The 9,990-nt window shown below is 35.0% G+C and overlaps 1 protein-coding gene across 1 annotated transcript in view; it reads left to right on the top strand.

The window, feature by feature from the left end:
- Positions 1-501: 501 nt before the first annotated feature.
- The window catches only part of LOC121297364 (T-box transcription factor TBX3-like), a 10,011-nt gene continuing 522 nt past the window's right edge, over positions 502-9,990 (top strand). Inside the window, exons 1-7 of the mRNA XM_041223650.1 lie at positions 502-997; positions 2,479-2,746; positions 3,595-3,741; positions 6,196-6,272; positions 6,572-6,714; positions 8,296-8,954; positions 9,923-9,990. The exon at positions 9,923-9,990 is cut by the window's right edge and continues 522 nt beyond it. Of these exons, the coding sequence (XP_041079584.1) occupies positions 600-997; positions 2,479-2,746; positions 3,595-3,741; positions 6,196-6,272; positions 6,572-6,714; positions 8,296-8,954; positions 9,923-9,990 (1,760 nt within the window). The 5' untranslated portion in view covers positions 502-599. The remainder of the gene's footprint in view (positions 998-2,478; positions 2,747-3,594; positions 3,742-6,195; positions 6,273-6,571; positions 6,715-8,295; positions 8,955-9,922) is intronic.

Below are 9,990 nucleotides of genomic sequence, written 5' to 3'. Positions count from 1 at the left end.
AAGGAAAAAAAATGCCTTGCTAAATTCATCTGGCTTCCCTGCACGCGCATTCTTGAGATACATTTTTATATATTGGCCATATATAAGATATAAGTAACCGTATTTAACTTATTACTTGGCATAAATGAATTTCGCTTTTTTTTGCACAAACGCGAAAGTTAACGGGTTGAGGCTTTTCTCTTACCCTAGTGTAAAAAATAAAGACTAAAAGACTTGGATAATAATAAAAATATAAATTATTCGGTATATTTATATATATATATTTTTGATATTATATTATTATATTAACTTGCCATATAGATATAAATTATATTAGGGATATAGGGTATATATATATCTATATATATCTATATATATATATTTCCTCTTTTTTTATTCTAAGGAATGGAAACGGTAGAAGATTCCTTACCTTGCCATCTGATAGTATTAATTGTGGGGGGGGGGGGGGGGGGGGGGGGGGTAAGTCTTTGGGTTTGACACTTGCAAGCCTTAAAACTTAAAACTTTTTTTAGTTGACGGAAAATGTGCTGCTAGAGGAGATATTGATCAAATAAAACCACACAAAACAAGCAACATCTGGAGCTTCGTTGGTGGAGTGGATGAATTTACCGATGATAGATCCAGTTTTTCCAGGAACGAGTATGGCGTATCATCCATTTTTATCTCACCGGGCGCCGGACTTTGCAATGAGTGCTATGTTGGGGCACCAGCATTCCTTTTTCCCGGCTCTTGCGTTGCCCCCGAACGGTGTTGCGGCGCTCTCCCTCCCAGGAGCCATGGGAAAGCCCATTATGGATCAGCTGGTTGGAGCTGCTGAGACCGGCCTGCACTTCTCTTCTCTGGGTCACCAGGCAGCTGCCGCCCATCTCAGGCCTCTCAAAACCCTGGAGCCCGAAGAAGAGGTTGAAGATGACCCCAAAGTCCACCTGGAATCTAAGGAACTTTGGGAGCAGTTTCACAAGCGCGGTACTGAAATGGTTATCACAAAATCAGGAAGGTAAGCTAGCCTCTCCTTTTAACTTCAAAGATGAGTGAGAACTCCACACTCCAGATACGACTAAATACTTTTCTTTCAGTTTTTGAATTTGTCAACCGAATTCTACTCCATGGCCTATATTTTAATAATGAATACATATTACATAATTCTGGATTTGTGTAAAAGTGTTCGTAATAATAATAATAATAATATAATAATAATAATAATAATAATAATAATAATAATAATAATAATCCATATGCAAACCCTTGACGTGCCCAAATAATTTCTGTCGAAGGAAGCTTCCTTAGTAACATTTTAACTAGCACTTTTTTTTTTTTTTTTTTTTTTTTTTTTTTTTATGGCACCAATTGGTGATCTAATTATTTTGGTATTTTAAAGGTACTCAGGTGTAGTGTGAATTAGACTTAACAAAATCACCTGTTTACTTAGTGGCCATGAAGTCCTCCGTGTTAATTGTGGTCACAGTTTGTACGGCCTTTTTGTTTTCATGCTGGAAAAAACAAATTACTGATCTTGTACGCCTTTTTTTTCAACTGAAACATATATATATTATATATATATATATATATATATATATATATATATATATATATATATATATATATATATATATATACACACACACACACACACACACACACACACACACACACACACACACACACACACACACACACACACACACACACACACATTCTCAACTCTCATCCTCGTAGTCTGTTTACTGTAATATTACGCTATGTGTGTGCTGTGCTGTGTCCCGTGTTCACATTTCTCAGGTATTTTGATGTGTGACTTGCCTTCCTGTGTTTCCTTTTAAACGAAGGTTTCTTTATGCTAACAGCCTGCACCACCCAAAGCACGTTTTAGTATCAATGTCTCCTAATCGGCCGCAGTCCCAGCGGAACCCAGCACAACGTACTTAGTGAACGAATGGAGTTCTAAAGCATTATCTAAAGCATTACTTTTTTTTTTACTTTTTGAAAAACTTTATTTAAATTCTAAAGCATTACACTATCATGATATGGCAATATCGTATGGATTACGCTAGCATTATATATATGATAGTATTATATTATTAATTATCTTATATTATTATTATTATTATTATTATTATTATTATTATTATTATTATTATTATTATTATTTCCCATGTTTCGAAAAACTACTCTTTGTATAGTGTTACATTGAAATTGCAAATATACAAATGTAATACCACTTTAAATCAGTTCTTTAATTATTAAAATGCAAAAATAAAACAAAAAATAACCTTATAACATATTGTGAAGGACCAGCTTAATTAAAGCCTCTTTGTTACCTTACTTGTGAAAACTGTGTATTCCATTTAATGCTCTGTGGTTTTTGTACTACATAAACTAGAGTGCATTTAATTTAATCTACAATGGAATACGATTTAAAACCGATACCGACTTTAATAAATGTATATATTTATTTATGTAATTTTGATTTGTTTTAAGGCGAATGTTCCCTCCGTTTAAAGTGAGATGCACTGGTTTGGATAAAAAAGCCAAGTATATTTTGTTGATGGATATAGTTGCGGCCGACGACTGCAGGTACAAATTCCACAACTCTCGCTGGATGGTAGCAGGGAAGGCTGATCCTGAAATGCCCAAGCGAATGTACATTCACCCAGACAGCCCGGCCACTGGAGAGCAATGGATGTCCAAGGCTGTCAATTTTCACAAACTTAAACTGACAAACAACATCTCCGATAAGCATGGATTTGTAAGTGCAATTAAAATGTATATTTATAAAATGTATATTAAAAAAAAAAAAAAAAAAAAAAAAAAAAAGAGTTTGGACAATTAAGCTTTAAAAATACATAATATACATTAAATATTTATCAGGGAAAAAATGTGTTTTTTTTTTTTTTTTTTTTTTTTTTTAATAAGGTAATTTGGAAAACAAGCTTATGCATCACAATGAACAGCTTGGTATTCATTTTTATGTCTTCATTCATTAATCTATTTACCTTTTGTTGCCTACACTCTATAACATGGACATATTTTTCCACTGTGTTTTTTGTCATTTCTGGAAGTTACGAAAGACCCACGATTTAAACATTGCCAGTTGTAGCAAAGACTTAAATTAAAACAGATTGACCAAATTTGGACATATTAAAAAAATGGTAATGAGACATTAAAAAAAAAAAAAACTGTCCGAAGAGTGAGTGAGTTTACAGTAGCTTTGTCAAATAGGCCAGAATACTTTCAAACATGATAGACCTTTATCACGAAGGGACATCCATAGATCGTCTATATTAAGTGACATGGACACTTCTAATAGAAAGCAAAATATTATATGTTTTCTAATGAAGATGATATTAATAGGTCCTTGCCAATCTAAATTCCACTTTAGGGAATCTGGGTAAATACATGGACTTACATATAATGTTAACATGCTGTATACATACATGTATGCTTGTATACTTATGTAATATAACACAAAATAATCTTTCATAATGTTTTTGGCATGCTACGATCTAATTTAATCTGGTTAAGTTCACACACAGTGTGTGTGGGGGGGGGGGGTTGTGTTTCGATTTTAAACTCATAATTGTTTCCTGCTTGCAGACGATTCTGAACTCCATGCACAAATACCAGCCCAGGTTTCACATCGTGAGGGCCAACGATATTTTAAAGCTTCCCTACAGTACATTTCGGACTTACGTATTCCCAGAAACCGACTTCATAGCCGTGACTGCATACCAGAACGATAAGGTAACAGGATCTGTGTGTGTGTGTGTGTGTGTGTGTGTGTGTGTGTGTGTGTGTGTGTGTGTGTGTTGTGTGTGTGTGTGTGTGTGTTTGTTTACTTATTTTAATAGCGGGTGGTTTTAATACATGTCTTGCTTTGTTGCTTGTGTGCGGATTCGGGAGTCTGCTTGCTATAGTGGGTGCAGAGTGGAAACACAGCGACCATGCATGCCCCTGATACACATACTAACTTTCAGATTACACTATGTAACACAATTTTTGTTCCTGGGTAGTAAGTGCTATTTCCTAATTGCTTATGCCTCAAAAGTATAGAAAATGGCTATTATTCCCCACAAACTTTGCTTTTGTGACCAGGACAGTGATATTTCAAAATATCACTATTTCCAATGGGAAAAAGGGCAAACGTGTGTCTTTTCTTTCACATAAAGTCAGAAAAAAACAACATATGATTCCAAATTAACATGTATTTATACTAAAGTAATACAAAAATGACTACAAAAGATTTAGAAGTGAGTAGTTTTTCGAGATTTACGATTATACTGTAAATACAGTATAATTAGGAAATAACACTTACTATCCGGGAACAAAAAAAAAGTGTTACATGGTGTTATTTATAATTGTTTTGAAGGATCTAGCAGATGTAAAAGCTAGGCTAGTCACAAGACATTTTGTGCACTGGCCTTTATTACTGAGCGTATTACTTCATCGTTTTGTCTATTGCATTCCCTGTATTGAAACAATAATTGCTGTTCTGAACGATAGAATTACTTTAAGTCTGCCTCCCCCACCCCCCTTTTTTTTTAAAGGCAAATGTACATCTTGTCAGTTCTTATCTAACGCAGACCATGCATTGCGCAACACCATACTAGTTACAGTAACTGCACTACAGTTCGATATATTATGAATAATGCAAGGCAGTACAAAATAAATAAATACATAAATAAATGAATAAAAGAACCACAAAAGCCCTGATGCAACTATGCATTTATCTTCACATGCGCTTCACTAAGCGATACACTAAACAGTTAATTTTCTCTCTAGACTAAATGTTATTTGTTATGTCTTTATTTTAAATGTATTAGGGTGATAATTGCAGAAGGGTGTGTATGTTATTTAAACGAAACTCTTTACCAGACTAAAAAACAAACAAAAAAAGAAATCTGTAAATCATAGGTTTTGATTTGGGGTTCAGCATGACACAGAATTATTAAACACCTCCTTATATAATATTTTGACATGAAGGGTGACAAGTGCAAATAACTGCATACAGACAAATAATGATTAATGGAATCTCTAATGTATTGCGTTAATAAATAAAGCAAGGTTTTGAAGCGTATACCATTGCAGGGCGATGACACGTTTCCTGGGATTACCGTGTAAATTACACAGCCATTTTATATATCTTAAAAGCACCCAGCCGTCCTCGATGCTCATTTTCATAATCACTTACCGTATTCTAATTCAGAAGCCATACTTAGGTCAAGATGTGATTAAAAACGAGAGAAACCCAATGTGTTTACTTAACTGCCTCTAATAGACGATCTGGAGTACATTTTGTTATCCAAATGCGTACAAGGGTCATGGGTGTTTACTTTTCCAGTAAACTAATATAGCAGCAAAATGTTAGGTCTGCCTGCAAAGAACAGGAAGAAACAGATTGATATACTTCAACAGTCTGCGAGTGTTCTTTGAATTTAATAGACAGAAACCAGGTTAAATACGGGCCATTTATTTAAAGTAAAAAAAAAAAAAAATCCCAAAGACGATCGATTAACCGAATTTGGACATATTAAAATCATGCTGATCAAATTAATATGAAACTTAAAACACTGCATCAAAATTGTATTCATTTACAGTAGCTTTGCCAAATAGACCATTCTATAGCCTACTGAAACACCGTCGATAAATGTTATAGCTAGTAGTAATATAGGTTTATATAATATTACAGTACAGTTTATAGTGTTTTAGAATGAGTACATTGCAATTGTTTTAAATAAATTAAGGAGTTCATCCCTAATATAAAACAAAAAACGCACCCTACCTTAAACTTCAGGAACTGTACGACTTTTCCTTTACTTTGTCTTGGTAAAAGCATATTAAAAATGTTTTGATTATCACAATGATCTGCAAGTCGATGAAACACATAACCCTATCTGAAAACGTCAAAGCGGCATCTACACTAAGCTAAGAAATATGTAGTTTGGGTATCTGCTCACGTTTTACTGTATAACAAGATTACTACTTTATGTAAGGAAAGTAGTGTTAAGCACCTCACCAACATATTAGTATCATTATACTTATTAATTGCATTGAAAAATAAAACGACGGCCCCTGTGAATGCATAAAGAACAGTTCTCCCAGTTGATACAGCCCGTGGGTGCAATACATACGCATGCACGTTTGAAGCAATACAAATCTTTACAACTATGTCATTTTACTCCATTTTTTCCCCCCCAGATAACTCAATTAAAAATTGACCACAATCCCTTTGCCAAGGGTTTTCGCGACACCGGCAACGGCAGAAGGGAGAAGAGGTAAGCTGGAGAAATAATAAATAACACATCACACAGTAAACCGTGTTCCTGTTATAACATGCGAAATGTTTGCATGTACACAGAACGCTTTCATTTTAATAGTGAGAAGGCAAAATGTGCTTTGAAACGCGATACTGAGAATGTATATGTCTGCAGTTACCCCAGTTATTATACATGTGACTGGTATAACAACTAAACGTGAAGCTCAATAATGGTGTGTGTGTGTGTGTGTGTGTGTGTGTGTGTGTGTGTGTGTGTGTGTGTGTGTACATTTGAACACATGTTATTTGACTAAACAGGAAACAGTTGGCCTTGCAGTCCATGAGATCTTATGAGGACCACCAGAAAAAAGACAACGGGACATCGGACGAGTCTTCCAGCGAGCAAGCGACCTTCAAATGTTTTGGTCAGGCCTTATCCCCGGCTGTGTCGACTCTGAAAGGTTAGCTACTACTGTCTACCGCTACACACCCAGCTGGGTTTATTTACAATGTGAATCTAAAGTGTCTGGAAGCTTTTTAATTCTTAAAGGGAATAAAAGAAAAAGGCTGTGTATATCGTTCTCATGTATCCCTGAAATCTGCTCAGGGATGCGTCATTATTTCCATTTGTCCGTGTGCGATACTGTTGGCAAAGTCAACGATTTAGGTTCAGATAAAGCACAGAAAGGCTGAAAGGGCAAAGGCAACCTTTGCATTTTGTACTTTATATTTTAATCACGAAACATCTTGTTAGCCAAAACGTTCTGCTGTTTACGTTTTAGACAGATACCCAAATCTCTTAATAAGATATTTTACGGTTCTTTGTAATCTCAATTCCCTCACCTGCAAGGCTTTGCGGGATATGCATAAGACAGGCTATGTTTTATGTACAGTATTATTACTACTACTACTAACTACTACTACTACTACTACTACTACTAATAATAATAATAATAATAATAATAATAATAATAATAAAATAATATAACTATAATATCAATTATATTATGAATTAATGCAAGGCGGGACGCGATAAATGCAATAAGAGTAACATTAAATTGGTATAGTTTCGTCGAAAAAATATACCAATGTTATATTTTATATTGGTAACAGACTTTTTGATAAAAGGAACATACCGTGACGCTGCTTTACGTGTTTAGACTGATACCCAAATCTATAGTTAAATAAGATTTTATTGTCTTGTAATCAAAATTCCAGAAAAATGCACGCTTTGCGGTTTAAAGGCAAAGACCATGCTTGTAGATATGATGATGTACTATGACAAAAAAATACTACTTCGTATTTGTGGTAAAAAATAATTTAAAAATAAAATCGTTTAGTGTAGCAACTATCTATTATTTACCAACAGTTATTAGTCCAGCTTAGTAAGAGGTCTAACATAAAATTAGATATATAATAATAAGTTAAAGCTGTGTTAGATATTTTCGCCTGCAAATAATAAACGTGCACATAATATGTGCAGTAACTAATTAAATTGTATGCATTTAACATTAATCTTATGTTTTGCTTTTTTTGTTTTTTTTTTGTTTTTGTTTTTTTGTGGTATTCTGTCGAATAAAACAACATAATGCAACAGAATTATGCAACATATTTTTAGGACCGTATTTGTATGTTTTATAGATTTTGGTTACAGATCTGTTTAAAACACACTACATTGTGTTTTAAATCTGTTACATCTGATTTAGTTCTTAAACAATTTTCAGTGCAGACTTTTTTTCTGATATGTTTGTTTCAGACATGTCATCTCTCCTTCATATGTAACTTATTGAACTCGTGGGTTCCATGCTGGTGTTTCTACCAACAGTAATTCAGTCCAGCTGTATAGAGGCAGGGCTATATTTTTTAAAGCATTTAATCCAATCTTCAAGTAAACATTCTAAAGGATAAAGTCCATTGTTAACCCAGAATGAACAACTTGAGTATTATACTTTATATTGGATCATTGGTTTCTTGATTCTGATTTGATGAAATCCTAAGTGTTACTTGAACAAGCCCCTCAAACTTCTTTTTTCTCCTGGCAGACCTATGTCCCAGTGATTTAGACAGTGACAATGAAAGCAAAGATGGGCACCAACCAGGGCAAAATGACTCCAGTAAGATCTCCATTACAACTAATGAGGACTCGAAGGATGAGAAAGAGAGCCCATCCAAAAAACATGTATTTACCACGAATGACCCTGTGAGCAAGGGTCAAGACGATTCCCTGAGGACTGAACGAAGCCCCGCCAACTCCAGACAGAGCCCTGCCACCATCACCTCGAGCACAACAGGGATGCAGGGCAGGCAGGACATTAAAAATCCTGTCCTTGACTCTCCTAAAATGGAGGAGAGCAGGCCGCTGAACAAGGAAACGTGTGTGCCCTTGACGGTTCAAACAGACAGCAGCGCTCACTTGAGCCAGGGACACATGCATCATTTTGGATTTCCACCTGGTTTGGCTGGACAGCAGTTTTTTAACCCTCTGAGTGCTGCGCACCCATTTCTCTTGCACCCAAGCCAGTTTAACATGGGTGGCTCATTTTCTAACATGGCTGCTGCAGGTATGGGCCCCTTGCTGGCAGCTGTGTCATCAGCAGGTGTTAGCACGATGGACACAGCGAGCATCGTCTCCTCACCCCAAGGACTGACTGCCACCTCTTCACTCCCCTTCCACTTACAGCAGCATGTACTGGCTTCACAGGTAAGACACGCTAAGGAAGTGGCACTACTTATTATTATTATTATTATTATTATTATTATTATTATTATTATTATTATTATTATTATTATTATTATTATTATTATTATTAATGCCCAAATTGGGCCTGGTTCTCTGAGATTATCTTAATCTTAAATAGTCTTTCTATGTAAAACTAGAAAATATATACAGTAAATTAACTTAACTAAATTAAACTACAATTGCTTTTTTTTAAAATCTGTTCAGAAGCTGCTAACTATCCTTAGAATACACAACTGCAGATGCCCAAAATGTTTGGAATAAATACTGGTTAATTTCAAGCTGTTTTATTGTTATTAATATGCAATACAATTTGGTCAAGAATGAGGCAAATCTCATATTGCTAAACTAATATAAGCAGTATAAATTATGATATAATCTCAAGATCGCACATGAGCCTCTGTGTCAATAATAGATGCAAAGGTAGATATAACTTTATATATCACAACGTGATTCCAGGGAGGGGACTGGTTGGGTAACATACCTGTTGAAAAACTTTAATACTGTCAACACCCCAAAAAGAAGACAGGATTCATACAGCTATGTGCTATCGAGCAGCTTCCAGCTCCACATTGTCATATTAAGTTACAGGCGATTCCCCTATCGACCTCTCAGAATGAAATGCAATCTAAAAAAAAAAAAAAAAATGTTCACGCTGGTTTTAATTGTACAGCTATGGTCCAAAGTATTCAATCACTTTATAGAATCAGCATATTTTCCTTCATAAAGTCGAATGAAACCTGCTGAATGATGTTAACATAATGAAATACATAACGATTGTAGTTTTCCCATATTCATAAAAAACAAATGTTGAAAATATATATTATGTCTCAATCCTTTTTTTGGCCATTGCTGTTGAACTAGGAAGTTGGCGAATGCAAAGTTGCTTGTTATCTATGTGAACTAGTTTAATGGGCTTCCTTTATTTGCAGGGTCTGGCAATGTCACCATTCGGAAGCATTTTCCCTTATCCGTACACCTACATGGCGGCAGCTGCAGC

Source organism: Polyodon spathula, chromosome 22, assembly GCF_017654505.1.
Source record: "Polyodon spathula isolate WHYD16114869_AA chromosome 22, ASM1765450v1, whole genome shotgun sequence".
In the NCBI taxonomy this organism is placed as follows: Eukaryota; Metazoa; Chordata; class Actinopteri; order Acipenseriformes; family Polyodontidae; genus Polyodon; species Polyodon spathula.
The sequence above is the reverse complement of the archived record's forward strand: the minus strand, read 5'-3'. Positions and strand labels throughout refer to the sequence as shown.